This window comes from Melanostigma gelatinosum, assembly GCF_949748355.1.
Source record: "Melanostigma gelatinosum genome assembly, chromosome: 3".
NCBI classification, from domain to species: domain Eukaryota; kingdom Metazoa; phylum Chordata; class Actinopteri; order Perciformes; family Zoarcidae; genus Melanostigma; species Melanostigma gelatinosum.
The window spans coordinates 10657719-10673438 of record NC_136636.1 but is presented as its reverse complement, the minus strand read 5'-3'; the positions used below and the strand labels follow the sequence as shown (position 1 = coordinate 10673438).

At 43.1% G+C, this 15720-nt stretch overlaps 1 protein-coding gene across 1 annotated transcript in view; it reads right to left on the bottom strand.

The window, feature by feature from the left end:
* Nucleotides 1-15720, bottom strand: part of LOC306797762 (calmodulin-binding transcription activator 1-like) — a gene marked incomplete at its 5' end in the record, with an annotated part of 47702 nt that overhangs the window by 27108 nt on the left and 4874 nt on the right. The window contains one exon of the mRNA XM_079297174.1: nt 12853-12956. Within this exon, the coding sequence (XP_079153300.1) occupies nt 12853-12956 (104 nt within the window). The remainder of the gene's footprint in view (nt 1-12852; nt 12957-15720) is intronic.

Sequence of the window (15720 nt, the reverse complement as noted above, 5' to 3'; positions counted from 1 at the left end):
TTTGAAACTTTGAATTACCTTGTTGTTGAAATGTGCTATACAAATAAACTTGCCTTACACACACACACACACACACACACGCACACACGCACACACGCACACACGCACACACAATTGGACATACATAAAGACAAAATACCTCCCACGTCAAACTACGACGTGGGATGCACAGACATGAATGAGTGTGTACACACACACACACACACACACACACACACACACACACACACAGACCCAGAGAGATTTGGTCTCAGAAGAGTCTCTGTGGCGGCTGCTGCTGCCCATGTGAGTGACGGCTTTATAATGAAATAGTCACTCTCCCCTTTCCTTCACTCCCTCTCTTTTTGGTTTGACCTCTTTACTTTCTCCCCTCTCTCGCTCTCCCACTTTCCTCTTTTTTTTCGGTCACATTTCCCTCTCATCTACCTCTCGCCAAAATTGGAGTCCAAATGGTGAAGGTGGACACACACGCGAGAACACTCGCAGTATGGAAAGCAGCACAAACTTTTGAGCAGAGACCCGAGAGTAAGGAAGAGTCAGCCCCGATACTCTGAGGGAACATCAATCATATTTTTTTCTAAGACTTCCACTCTCTTGTGCACCTTACCTGTCCTCTTCCACCTGTCTTGTATTTGCATTTGAGGAGACGGCGCCCTCTCTCTCAGCAGGGGGGGGTGAACGCGTCAAAGACGGCAACAGGTGTTTGGTGTCAACACACAATGCCAGGACCCCCGCTGCGCTAGGGCATCTTAGATAAAACCTGTCAGAGTCCTCAAAAACTAAATTCAAGTTAACCAAGAAAGGGTGCACTCACACGTACACACCCACAACGGTATATTTTAAATCTCTAATGACGAATGTGTGTTTTGCCAGGGGAGGTGGAAGACGACAGAGAGAGAGAGAGGGGCTGAGCGGGGGAGGGGGGTCTCAATGAAGGAGTCTCCAGTGGTTGTGTTAACCCCTGATGCCTCATCTCACTGTGAGTCATTCTGCCCTCTGAGGCTCGTCTCTGCTCAGCTATTGTTGATGTTATTGTTATTGAGGAGGTTTGGTATGCTAAGGAGAGAGACACTGAAACACAGAGCGAGAGAGAGAGAGAGAGAGAGAGAAATAGTGTGTGCCACCTCTCATTGGCATAAATACTTGTTTACAACGAGACATAAATTGGCACCCTGTCAGTCAGTCTCTCTATTTCTCTCTCCTTTAACTCTCGAACTCTATTTCCTTCTCTTTCCGCCTCTCTCTCTTCTTCTCTCCCTCTGTGCTGCTAAGCGTATTACAACACTCCCTGGTTCAGCCCTCTCTCATTACCATATTCTAATTACATTCGTTAAGGGGAGCATTTGGGAGTTTAATGAATAAATTTGAAAGATGGGTCTCTGTGGCGATCTTTAGGTTTGTCTCCCCCCTCAACCCTCAACTGAAGATAGGAGGACACGCCCGCGTGTGTGTGTGTGTGGGTGTGTGTGTGTGTGTGTGTGTGTGTGTGAGGTTATGTACCTGTTCGGTATGCGGGTGCACTCCCGGTAAATATCACTGCAGCTCCATTTCAGAAGAAACAAACAAATCTAGTTAACGAGTGGAGCTCACGTGGAGTCGTCTTTTCATAAAAAAAAATCTATTCCGAATTCTGTTTGACTTAATTTCATGTCATGTGTTTGTTGTTTTGGAAAAGACCACCCAGCCACCCATGTTGAAGTCATGCATATTTAACTCTCCTCAAGCCTCAAAAACAAACTGCCAAAGACAAGCATCAATTTACAAATGAACAAATTGTCTGCAATCTCCGCTTTATCTTTTCTACCGGCATCCGACCCGGAGGCTTCACTGGGAGAGACGGGCAGGTGGAGTTAAAACAATCATAAGCAAAAGTAAACATGAAAGGTTGTCAACGCTGCACCGTTGACTGGCTTCCACTGTTGTGCAGCTTGATCTGTCTCTGCCTGGGATGAAGCCCTGGGCTGTAGACTTGAATAGACTGTTATTATGGTCCTTGCACTCGCTCTTTCAGGGTATTGCGAAATGTGACATACCTTTGGTTTCATAAAGGAGTCCCGAATGCATTCCCAATTCTGATGATTGCCAGCTTGTGCTTCAGGGAGTCAAGGAGTGACTGAGTATACATCACCTCTTGCTCAGAAATAACACTATTTAAAAGATGATACAATGGTGTGCTTTGACTTGGCCAACTGCCATTGATTGCTGACAATTACACAATACAAAAGCAAAAGAAAAACAATATGCAGAATCGTATTTAAGCCTTTCCCCCCAGAATTCACTTTTACTGCGACTGCACTTGATTAAAATGTTTTTTCTTTGTTTTTTTCTTTGGCTAAATACATTATTTTTGAAATCCCAGAAAGGGTTTACTCATTTTCTTGTTGACTTGAACAGAGTCATAACCACAAATCAGGAGTCAGCATAATTTGGGCAGCGTCTGGAAGTTCTTTATTACATCTTGTGGTAAAAAGCATGGCTTTGTTTCATTTTGAATTCAGCTTAGAGTAAGACCAATACATCTCGACTGAAACCACTGCGTGAAGAATGGACTGTACTCATCCATGGCAGACGAAAGACATGAACAGTGAGATGCTGCAAGTGATAAGATCTGATGACAATATGCTCTGCCATTAACAGTTGTATAAGTGTACGGTATAGTGTATCAATAGATCCAAAGGGGCTCCTCTTCACTGTGGCTACAGTATATTTACAGTGATGATGCGCTTTACGAGGCAGAGCCCAGTATCATCACCCGCTCTTCAAGCACTGTGACTCATGCAGTGGGCGCAAAAGGTATGTTAGCTGTCTTTAAACTTCTATATAATGTAAGATACATGTATATAAATAAATAACAGGGGGAGATGAGAAATATAACCACCATTTTTACTGTTTGGACTCATCCTTGCCTATGGAAACGATCATGACCTTAGGGGAACGTTGTGTTTGCTTAAACCTGCTTTGTTTTCATCCATTAAATGTATATTGCTCTGGCAAAGCTTTTTAATAATTGCTCAACTTTAATGCACTTTTAGAGATTGAGGAGGAGACAGACATCGGTCATTGCCTGCCGGGCTGTCCAGGTGCCTTTCCACCTCATATGAACTGTAATGGACCGTGACTTTCTAGTTCCGACGTACAATGACACCTTAGAGCAGAAAGAGACTTCAGCTTACAGCCGTGCTGAGGAAGCGATGCTGATGTTGTGTATTGGACAATGTTGAGACTTGTGAGCTGGCAAAGCTACATATACAAACATACTGCCAGACATGCAGTGTATGCTGCCAACAAGAGGCAATTATGCAGTTCGGCTTAACACTAGGTAATACTTGTTTGTGGGCTGGGACACCTTGCTGTTGCCATGTTTTTCCTGTTCGCTGGAGTAAAGAGCGAACTCTTCCACGGAATAACGATCACAGTTTTTGGGACGGAGCAATTTTTGCTCCAAAAATTACAGCGCAATTTCAAAGAAGACTGTAATGTTGTTAGCAAAAAAACCTTCACTGTCAAACACCCAAAGGCATGAAAAGAACACTTTTCTCAATCTCTGTCACTTGGCCAAGAAACAAGTGAGATGTTCTCCCTTTCATATTAAGTGCTCGTCCCCCCCTTTACCGTTTCATACTGGACATTCAAACATTCAAACATATGCGCTGTCAGTATGCAAATGCGGTATCAGTATCCCTTATATAGTGGCCTCCTTCGAGTACAGGATGATGGATGATATATTACAGCTGAGCTTGTCTTCGACTAATGACACAGCTGCATTACAATGCACAACTTAGTACACAGCTAATATTGTGTATGCACGGAGACGGAACACGCACACTCGCACACACATGCCAGCTTGTTTAATCCTCCAGGAATCAGTGAAATTTGATTACCATGACTTTTACAAACACACTCCATATGAGAGTAGACATTCCATACATCAGCAGGGGGGGGGGGGGAGGAGGAAGAGACAGCGAGACGGAGAAATACGTGATGCTGGATAGAACTGCAGTTTGGGAGGAGGAACACTAGACACACTGTGGTCTCCAGAGTGGAATACAACACACACACACACACACACACACACACTCTGCCTGCTCACAGTGTCTCGGCCTATGTCTATATGGTAAATGTGCGGAAACAGTATATTTACCAGTGAATGTATACAGCTCCCAGGGTAAATCTCGTGAATGTGTACATTTCCTGGATAATATTAGTGGAAAATGCTCGTCGCAGCATCATGAGACTCAGTTCTCTCAGTAACTTTTTTTTCTGTGGATATTATGTAGGCGGCCAATTTACCCCTTTGGCAAGGCTCCTGTTACAAACAGGAGATCTGTGAGGAATGGGAGATCCAATTGAGCAACATTCTAATATCAGAGAAATGGGAAAAGTTAAAATTTATGCTTGTTTTTATACATACGGCATAGTGCGGCATAGTGCGTTTACTGAATAAGGATCGAAGCAATTTAACGGCACGTATACCTTTCAACATTTGAAGTAACGTTAAGTAATCAGCACATGACCAAAAGATCCACGCCTCCTTTATTCTATGTTTTAGAGAAACATTTTATGCACTAACATCCATGTAAAAACATGTGAATATATGGAATGCTGCATCAAAATGAAAGTCTTTAATTGTGAAACAAAACTGCATGAGGCCAAATAGCAGTTAATGAACACTGTTCACAGTGTGCAGTAAACACGGCAGGAGAGCGCCATGATAATATGACTTCTCAACTCATTAACAGGGAAACACAGAGATGTACAGATTTACCTTGAGAAATGCTGCCAGTGAATGTTAAACATTTTTCCTATATGCTCTTAAATATTCATATTAACGTTTCCCTGTATACACATTCCCATTATCAAATCAGATGTACAGAGAGTGAACGAGTGGCAAGAACGTGGTTTGAAACATAAAGGGAAGCTGACACTTTTTTATCATTGTGTTGTATTTTTGCTCAGTAATAACTAAAAGTGTTTTTGCAATTAAACGACCACATAATCTTACCAATTTTAATTAAAAGTAGAGTTGCAGCCTGCAAGTGGCGATTAGTGGGTTGAAGCCTATGAGGCCAAAAACACTCAGGTCCATGTGATAGCAACAAAACTGACAACTTGACCTCACAGCAACTTTATAGAACACAAACAAGTGTGGTCTAATACACTTTTGTAGCCCCTTTGCAAATTGGTCTGGAGTTTTTTATTGCTTTAGTATTAAATAGTTAATCTTGCACATACTCTCTGCCATCTTCATTTTTGTGTCTTGTACGAATGTTTACTCGTCTTAACTGTCTGGATTAGTAGTTAATGATGATGTGAGTAAACTTTACAAAGACAATTTAACATTTTTATCCCAAATATTTGAGCAAATTCTGGTTTCTCAAACTTCAAACTTACTATAAATAAGTGAGCCATAACTATATATCTGTCCAACTATGCAGTGTGGAAAACTTCTGTAAAGACTGAATCAACATAATGCTAGCAACAGTAAAAAAAAAAAAATGAAAACAAAGAAGAAACACATAAAATGTAAAATAGCTCAATTCTGCAGAAAGGAAACCAGTGAAGTGCAAACTGAATTCATGTTGAGGAAAAGTATTTGAGGGGGAGGCTACGGTTCACAAGCTACTGATCAATATGTTGGGATGTTTGGTATAGTGCAAACACCCAGACTTGAATTTTTTTCATAGAAATATTGTGAGAGGGATTATTTTTCCTTGTTTAAGTATTTTTGCACTTGTACGCCATCATTTGTATCAAGCCCATGACGACAAGCTGGAATGTGCAGAACGAAAAAAAGACCTACCGGTACTTTCGTAAAACATGAGCAGAGAGTATATGCAATGTGTATTGGTTTCTAAAATCCCGAACCAGGAATATTCTTTTACAGGTCTCTAAGCTCCAGGTGTTATTAAGTCAGAAAATGAAGACGCTAAGGAAAAATCAATAGGGTTCCAGCACCTGTGGTGCTTGATTTACAGTGTGTTTTTTTTGTTGACATCTCACTGTTATTTGGGGACGTAAACATTCAAAATTGCCTTGTGCTGAAGTAAAATATATTTTCCTCCTGAAGCCCTTACAAAGTCTGAGGAGCAGAAAGTTATCAAAGTTAAATAAAGTTATAAAGTTATCCAGATAAAGCTCTACACATGAAGTACACACTCAACACACACTTAGGATGACCGTCTGTGGATGTGTGCACATTCACACGCACACACACATTTTAATGCTTTATCTGTCTCCAATAAATTAAATCTAATTTACACAGGACTCCGATATTACAGTTGTTCTATGTGGGGACATTTAAGGATACAAAAGTATTGTCTCCACTGCACAGCCTGGCGTCTTATTACAGGAGACATTGCTGGCCATTCAGTTCGTTTTGGCTGGGCTTGGAACACATGCAGGCACACACACACACACACAGCACCCCCACACTCATAGTCACACATTCCCACTGTTTAATATATTTCTGTGTCTCCAGTTAACAATATTTTGTGTCAAATTATAGTGGGCAAGATAAATAGTGGGTCTGTGGCGGCATGCGGAAAATAGAACATGGAGAATGTGGAGCTTCTTGTTGGGTAGGAGGAGAGGAGAGGAGAGGGGAAGAGAGGGGAAGAGAGGAGAGACCACTAACTCCTACCTCAGACACCTGGCTTTTCCTGTCCTGACTAGACTTGTAAAACCTGGTTAATCTCAGCCCCTTTGTGAACTTGTGGTGAAATATCTGCATGACTGAAAACCCACTCAAATACTGATCCCAACAATCTGAGAGGCTTCTACGCACATGTCCAATTTACCATGTACAGCCCCATTTGCAAATGAAAAGCTTGCCGGATAATTACATGAATCAACAAGGAAATTACATTCATGAATAGAATGAATCAAATGAATTCTTTGCATTGCTGTAAAATCTGGTTCACACTGCCAGTTTGGTCAGCGGGACAGTATGGACGTCTTGAGTTCGAGCGGAAATGGAAGTCACAACAGACACAAAATGACGCTAGGTGTTAATTGGGCTATGCTTGGCTCAGAGAGAGATGAAGAGATAGACAAAGAGGAGGAGAAAAAGAGAGATGGAGGGGGATAGAGAAAGAGCCTGGAGGACTAATTAGTGATTGTAACTTGGCACTCTCCAAACATAAAATATTTCTCAACCCAAAAGACAGAGGAATGATTAAAAATAAAAGAATAGGAATCAAACACAAGGAGCTGTGAAACCCGCCTTTGGTATTGTATGTGTGTGTGCGCATGTCTGTGTGTGTATAAACATGTGTGCAAGCATGTGTGAGCACGTGTGAGGGTGTGTGTGTGTGTGTGTGCATGTGAGAGAGAGTGTGTCTTTGCCCCCTCATTAAACCATGCTTTACTCTGGTAAATGGCAACAGCACAGAGCTCAATGTCAACTGAAGAGGTTACAGCCATAGGCAGGCTCTGACACACACACACACACACACACACACACACACACACACACCCAGCTCATTTTAAACTGGTGGTAAGTTTCCAAATGTGTGTTACTTTTGTCTTTGTTCTGACACGGGAGACAAAATGGAGAGTGTCAGCCTCTCCCGGCCCCATGCCAGTGTGAGCCGGACATTAGCGATTCACGCATCAAATTCATAAATCAAGGGCACCCTTCACCACAGTGTAAATGGAGCACAGGGACCGGCAACTGGCTGTCTGCTTACTGTATCGCTCTGGGTTTCTATAATGGATCCATCGCACTTTTTCACCTGGTTTTGACATTAACGTCGTCCCTCAGACACATCTCCTCCCACATGTTTGTGAGAAATATCGTAGGAAACGTAGAAATACAATGCATGCACATTTAATTCAATGTATATATTTAATGGCTTACAAACAACAATAATGACATGAATAATAAATCACACACACACCCATAGACAGAGACACAAGCACACTGGGCTCTGTGTGAGCTGTAAATTCACAAAGCTGAGATAACAGAGGTCGCACAGGTGAGTGCGAGTGTAAATAAAAATATATTCATTCAATGTTAAATAATATGCGCTATACTTGTAAGCTTATATTGCGGAGTTGTGAGGTCACTGTAAGTAGGTCAAAAACTCCGCGCAGGGCATTCCGTCGCCTGTTCGCACGATAGAAACAGATACAGTGGCCCTGAAAGAAACACTTGCTTAAACCACCAGATTAGGGTGGAAACTGCCATCTTAGAGTAGGAGAAGAGTTCTCTTTATCTATTCACACAGAGACTTCGAAATAGCTTAGAACTGCACCCTTTTCCGGCGCCTTAAGTGTTAACAATATGCATACACACTGACGTTCCAGAGAAGGCGGGATCCGGACGTGAGCCAGTGTGGGTGGAGATGCCCAGAGCTCCAACCAGGCTGCTGTTCTGCTAAACACAGCCCCGCCTGCGACTTTGCCTTAACCAATAGGCTCCATAAGGGGAACCTATACACCACATGCGCACTCTGTCTAAGCGCCTTTTAGCTTTTCATTCGCTCCTACAGAGTGAACTTTTCTAGGTCCGTGCACGTTTAACTGCTGGACATAATACTTCTGTTACAAATAAACCTTATTGCTTGAATTGAGCTAAACGCCTCGACCTAAGTCTGTTCACCTGAGTTTTCTCCTCAACATGAGTTTCATTCTCAACATGAGTGAATTTTTACCTGAGATTAGGAGCCTTTGTCCTTTTTTTTCTCTGTTTTCGGTATCACAAGCAGACATTGTGACTATGTCAAGTCTCTCTTATCACCTTCGATGTACTGAACAATCAAGAACAGCGCTCGTGTCAAACATGCAACATCGATCAAACCATTAACCGGGACACACGCGCGCGCACACACACCCCTAATCTGTTGCCATGGCAACACCTCTACCCTTGACGCAAACGCACACACACACACACCCCCTCCCCGTCTGCCTCCCACACGGGGAGGCAGACGGGGAGGGGGTGTCTAAAATGTATATGCTTTTTGATCTGCTTCCCATTCCAGCGATCATGTTAGCGCCATGGGGCGGCACAGCCAGCCAGACACGTGTGTGAACTGTCAATAGCTGCCTTCACACCGCACAGCTGCCAATGTATCACTGCATGACGAGAGCGGACGGGACCCAACGAAACACTGCATGTTTCATGTCATATTACTTCATAGCGTTAACACCAGAACAATGCCATGTGCTAACGCTCGCTTCCTGCACCCGTACAGCTGAGCGACATCACATGCAGAGAGGCATTGTGGCACAGATGGCTGTCGTCTGTGTGATGTGCTGAAGTCTGTACCGACCCATTTGACAGTTGCGTCACTTGAATCATAGTGCGTGTGTGTGTGTGTGTGTGTGGGGGGGGGGGGGGGAGCTGCTCTGAAGTAGAAGCCTTTAAAATGCACATTGGATCGTGCAATGGCATGCTCAGCCGCATCGTGCGTGAGTGCATGTTTTGTAGTAAAAAGTAAGCTTTTGAAAGGGAGTTTAACTCAGTATTCCCCTCAGTCTGTCTTCTGAAAATATGAGTCAGGATGTCGAGGGTCCCCTCATAAGAGTAACCATATCTTTTCATGAGCTTGATACCCAGGACCAGACTGAAGTTTGTAATTGTCTACATTTGAAAAAAGTTTTATAGCCTCCGTATTTCACTGCTCCATAGAAGTCGTTCTCGACCGATGGATGACACAGGCTCGACATTCAGTCTGTCCACCTGAGTGTGGTTTGTTATCTAAAAGTAGTCTACAGTCTATTACCATGGACAGATACACATACACCCCCAATCTATTATTGAACAAAAGGCGCACGCCTCCGCTCAGCCCTTCAGGGAGGAATCCATCCCTCCATCCCAGAATAATTTCACACATCAGTAGGTACACAAAAGAGAGAGAGAGAGAGTGAAAGAGAGAAGGGGAAGAAGAGAGGGAAGGAAGAGAGGAAAGGACAGAGAAGAGGAGGCAGAGAAGTGGATGGTGTAAAAACGTATGGGGTCACAGCTCAGTGCTTGTGGGAGGCCAAGGTGTCAGGGGGAGCCATGCGTGACAAAACAGAGATCAGAGAATCATATGCAATCACGCACGCAGACAAGAAAACAAACGCACACACACACGTGCACATGCGCACAGATAGCCACACACACATACTTGCAGAGACATACTCCTGCATATAAAAAGGTGAGAAAAAGGACATATCAGATGAAGACTTGTAAAGATTGGGTCTGACTTAATCAGAGGCATCCTCATCCAAACACAGAATGGTAATGTCTTTATCTATCACAATCTCTTCTTATTCACAAACACACACACACACACACACACACACACTCTAAGGATAATCCCAATTCTACATGCAGACAACAGTGAGGATGAGGAGACACAAAACCAATTTTTCATTTCCTTACGCGTAAGCGTATGGAAACGAAGCATTGTATGGAAACTCACAAAGGCACACATGTATACACACGCACACGCACACACCCGAACGCAAACACACAAGTGTGTCCACACACCGAATAATTACTGGGCGTTTTTTTCGACACACCATTTGTCGATACCGCATCGCCACACTTCATGAACAACATCTAGACCAGAAAGATATTATATTTGAACACAAACAAACAACACACACTAAGGGTACGCGACTGAATAAATGAATTGAAAGCTTCACATTTGACAGCTGACTTGACAGCTGGAGATCCCACGTATACAAATTGTGTTACGCCACAATCTAAGGTGAACGTACAAACGCATGTCTAAAAGTCTAAAATGTGTCTTAAATTTGATGAACAATGATAATTTCAATTTTCAATATGCTGCTGGTGAAAACTGCTACACTTCCTGCAATGTCTGCAATACAGACAGATACAAATCGACACAAGCAGAAAATAAATCAATTCTTTTGTTCCAGCAGCTTCAAAAATAATCGACCGCAATAATCTTGAGCTGTGCATATATCCCTAACAGACACACTCACTCACACACACACGTAGGCAGACACACACACACACACACACACAGACTGAAAAACATACATGGACTAGACGCACAGCGAGCGTACACACTGCTCCCCCTGCAAAAGCACCAAGCTAGAGGAGCAGCAGACACAATGGAGTGTTTAAGTATGCAGGAAACTTTATGCCTGGGTGGAAGAGGAGCTTTGAAGGAATCCGCTGAGGGACACCCAACCTCCCTCTGAACTGAGCCTGTGCCTCCTCATCAGAGTGAGAGAGAGAGAGAGAGAGAGAGAGGGAGAGAGAGAGAGAGGAAATGAAAAATAAAGATAGAGAGGACTAGATGGTAGGTTGGAAGGGAGACTGATGGAGAGAAAGAGGGAGAGTGCAGGAGGGGGAGCAGCAACAAGGTGCTTTGGTCTAGTCCCTGCGACTTGGGCACAATTGCTCTTGGTCAGGCCGAAGCGTGGAAGTCCCTAACCGGCAGCGGTCACGTTGTTCTCAACCATACACACACACACACACGCGCACACACACAAGCATCCATGCATGCATGACACACACAGACACACACACACACACAGTGCCTGTTCATGTGAGCGCACTATTCAGTAGGCGCCGTGCTTAACTCCCAGTATGACCTTCATTGAGATGGATTGCATGAAAAATGTAATGACTTTCCTGAGAGAAAAACCACAGGCCAAATCAGCTTTGCATTGCATAATAATGCCGGACTTGGTAATCAATAACACAAACACACAACACACACATCCATAATGGAGTGCACAGCCTGCACATGGAGAAAATGTCTCAGCAGAGGCCAACAACATCACAATGGATGGAGCAAACCACCGGTGGTGAGCTGTGCGATGCATAAACAAGGAGCTATTGACGATAAATGCCTGCATCCATTTCCACCCATCAAACACTTCCCTAAGCTAACAGCTTAAGTCTGGAACAACATGCAACTCCGAAAAAAGCTTTTCACACCCCGAATGTTTAGCTAAGGGTTATCTTTGGCCGTGAGTAAAGCGTGGTCCCAACCTAATCCGGCCTCATTTGTACATTGTACCACTTAGCCAGCAGCACAGTTTAAGCTATCTATTGTTCATGCTGCACAAATGATGCTAATTTGGGCCAAGAGCAGAGTAAACTATATTAATGAGTGGTAGCCGTGAGTTTGTGTGAAATTGTCTACAGTCAAAAGCATACTAAAAGTTCTAAATGTGGTGAAACACGGACTAAAGCCCCTCGGTTACTTTGACTTAACTTAACTTCTGATCTAATCCTCTGGCTCCTCGGTCACTGCTTTTGTTGTTAATACCTCACAGACAGCTTTTCACTTTTTCCTCTGCATGTTTTTTTGTTTTGTAGGACAACATTATACAATGTAACGAGAGCATCGTGTTTACACGGAACAAAAAAGCAACAAAAAGAAGCAACTATACGAGCCCGAAATTTGCCACACATTTAACAGCTTTCTATGGTTGCATAGCAACAACGTTAGGTTCAGATAACAATCTTTATCCGACTGACCGTGGGGTGATTGAACCCAGCAACACTCCGCAGTGGAAACATTCAATCTGTAGCCTCATTTCTGGTTTCTTAGTCTCTTAGCCGTATATAGTTTTAGACCCAGGGGCCCCTGATTCCTGCGCCTTCACCCAGAGTTGTTTGGATTACAGAGCGAAATAGAAAGCAACACACCAAATGGGATGTATAGTCAGCGGGGTTTTGTGGCTGTGAGCTCTTTTTGCTGTTTCTTTCTTTCCTAGTGTCACAGTTTTAGGTTCCCACAATGAAAAGTTGCCATTGTGTGTGTTTAACTCCTCTTCGTCTCTCAATGTGACATTAGCTAGAGATGAGTCACCAGAGGAAACAGAGCTCCTCTCACTGCTACAGGTATTTCCCTCTCGAGTGTGTCTAAGTCTCACCTCGTTGGTGTTCCAGCGATGGCGCTCCTTGGGCAGAGAGGAACATTTGGGCAGACACTCTAGCAGCTTCTTAGGAAGGTAGATCTTCAACTGGCCCGGCTCATCTGGAGCAGCGGGGGGAGGTGGGTGGGGGGGGGAGGAGAGGGGGGTGAAGATAAAGGAAGATAAATGAGGGATGAGTAGAGGAGAGACATTTCTCATCAGACACAGAGTCATTGTGTGAGGAGAATACCAAAAAAAAAAAAAAAAGCAGCATCTCTGTGATGCGGATGGATGAAGTCATAACACGCTTTTATTGTGAAGCCTAATGTGACCTGAAGCCAGTCAATCTGCACTTGAGTTTTCCGGCCTATGAAGGACATACGCTTTGATTCGTTTGGGCTGAACTTGCTGGGCTTTCTGATTCATCAGAAACTGTGTCTGTGTTAATCTTATTTACTTAGGGGTGATTCACACTGATGTTGACAAGTAAGTTTGATGGCAATCAAGGTGCACGATACAAAATAATTGTTAAGTGTGCAGTGCGCAGAGGGAGTGGCAGCTCACTTATTTTGGTATTTTGCCACCTGGGTCCCACCTGGAAAACAGATTTGGATTTAGAAGAAATCCATTATCATACATTATCAATACATTTGGGGTTTGTAACAATTACGGCCCATCATATGGGCATCTCTTATCCTTTTTAAAAGCAATGCCCTCCCTACAGTGTTACACAGACAGTTTGGTAATGGAGCAGAGACTCAAGTTGAGCTCCTCCTGAGAGAATAACTAATATTCTTGTACCGGGAGCTGGAAAGTCACAACTGCAAATATACAGCAGCCCAAATGTTGCTACAGACAGGTGATGTTTATTCTGAAGTTTAAATCGTGCTCCTGGACATACTGTAATTCCTCTGAGCTCCATGTTGTTTTATTTAGAATCACAATGATCCAAACGCTAACCACAGGTGAGTTAACGTAAATTGGTAAAAATCTGTTATTAATCTTTACCTTCTCTGCTTTAGATGTATTCCATTTTCCATCAACAAATCCCATAAAAAGTCCAAAATCAATTATGATCGATTGTAAGAATTATTCCCTGTGTAGCCAAAGCCTAATACAGCTTGTTCCTCACAGCCATAATCCGCTATTGCTGTCCAGAAATGGTCTTTTTTACATGAGTGAGCTACACCGTTGCACTGGGTGACTTGTTCCTTCATCATGAACATGGGTACAGCCCTTTATTTTGAGTCAATCCTATAAACACTATTCTGCTGCTGTAAATACTCACTAGAGCAGTGTTTCCCAAACATTCTTTCAGGGGACCCACTTTAAAAAAATGGAATTTACAATCGGCCTTATCTATAAATCGTTTTGAGGGAAATAAAATAAACGTTCCTGACCGTCTTTACTGCCGTTTCCACATCACCTTATATTTATCTTGATTAGGTAAACCCGCCATTTAAAGAGATATATGATAAATCCCAACTTTGTTTTGTGAATGTGTTATTATAAACACACATGTTAATTGATAAATGAGACCAAATAAATGCATTGAGGCAAAGTTAACAGACATCTAATTCTTTGAATTTCCTCTCATCAGTTAAACAAACAGAATGTAAGCTAGCCTTTACTATTAGGTTCAATGTTATAAGTCGGCTACAATTATCAGAACAACACGAACATTCAAGGTCCTTAGTGTGGCTCAAAGGTGTACTGCAGAAATAAAGGTTTAATAAAAGACTATAAAAAAATCAGCAAATTTATTTGCCGACCCTAACAAAATCTCCTGCGACCCACCTGTGGGTCCCGACCCAGTCATTGGGAATGACTGCATTAGAGCACCAAATTTGCGGCTGAAAATAGTCTCCAATAAATGTGTTTGCTAAAAACTACAGTGCTCAGCAGTTTTGTAAGATGTTTAAAAGTGTTGAAAGATGTAAGTCTTAAAGCCACAAACAAGACAGGGAAGTATGTCTGTAGAGATGAACCAACATATTATTGTTTGTTCTGGTCTTTTCATGGGATTTGTTGACATTGACAAAAATATATCGCACCATATCCATTCATTTAAAAAAATATGTACGCATGTTTTTTTTTCAATGTGACGACTGGTGGAAGAATATATAGCTGAACAGGCAAGCAAAACATGGGAGACCTATGAGAGTCCATCTACCAGAACTAAACAGTGCTGCCCCTACTGCATCTCTCCTCCCACTGCGGAGCGTTTACAATCACCAACATACTGAATAGTTGCAGGTGAGGAATAGCAAAAATAATCCCACTGCGCCTCAGGAAAGTAATACTTCACCAGCACATGGCGTCCGCACAAAGATGGAGCCCCTGCTGTGTGTACGTGTGGGTGTGTGTGTGTGTATTGGTGTGTGCGCGCCTGCTTGTGAGTGTGTGCCCAACGGGTGTGCCGCTCAGAAGTCAAAGAGAGCAAGCACTCAAAGGTTATTGATAAGCATTTGAGTAGAGGGCGTCCATTCATGACTCCCCTGGGAAGATAGGAATTATACTCTACCTGAGGGCAGACAACAGAGAGAAAAAGAGAGATAGGTGGGGTGGGAGGGGTCAGGAATGGGAGACAGAGAGAGGCGGGGGAGACAATGAGCCAGAGAGAGACAGTTAATGAAGAAAAAAGAAAGTTAGGAAGAAAGAGAGAGAGAGAGAAGATGTAGAAAGGGCAAGAGATGGAACAAGGTAACGCAAAGATGCCAAAGAGAGAAAAGTACTGTAACCAGACCGGAGTGGGGTCTATGTGCGTGTGTGTGTGTGTGTGTGTGTGCTCATGTGAGCGTGTAGGTGTCTGAGCATGTGTGTGTGTCTTTGTGTCGGTAGGAAGTGTGTTCAGGCACGTATGCCCCCCCCTAATCAATTATGCAT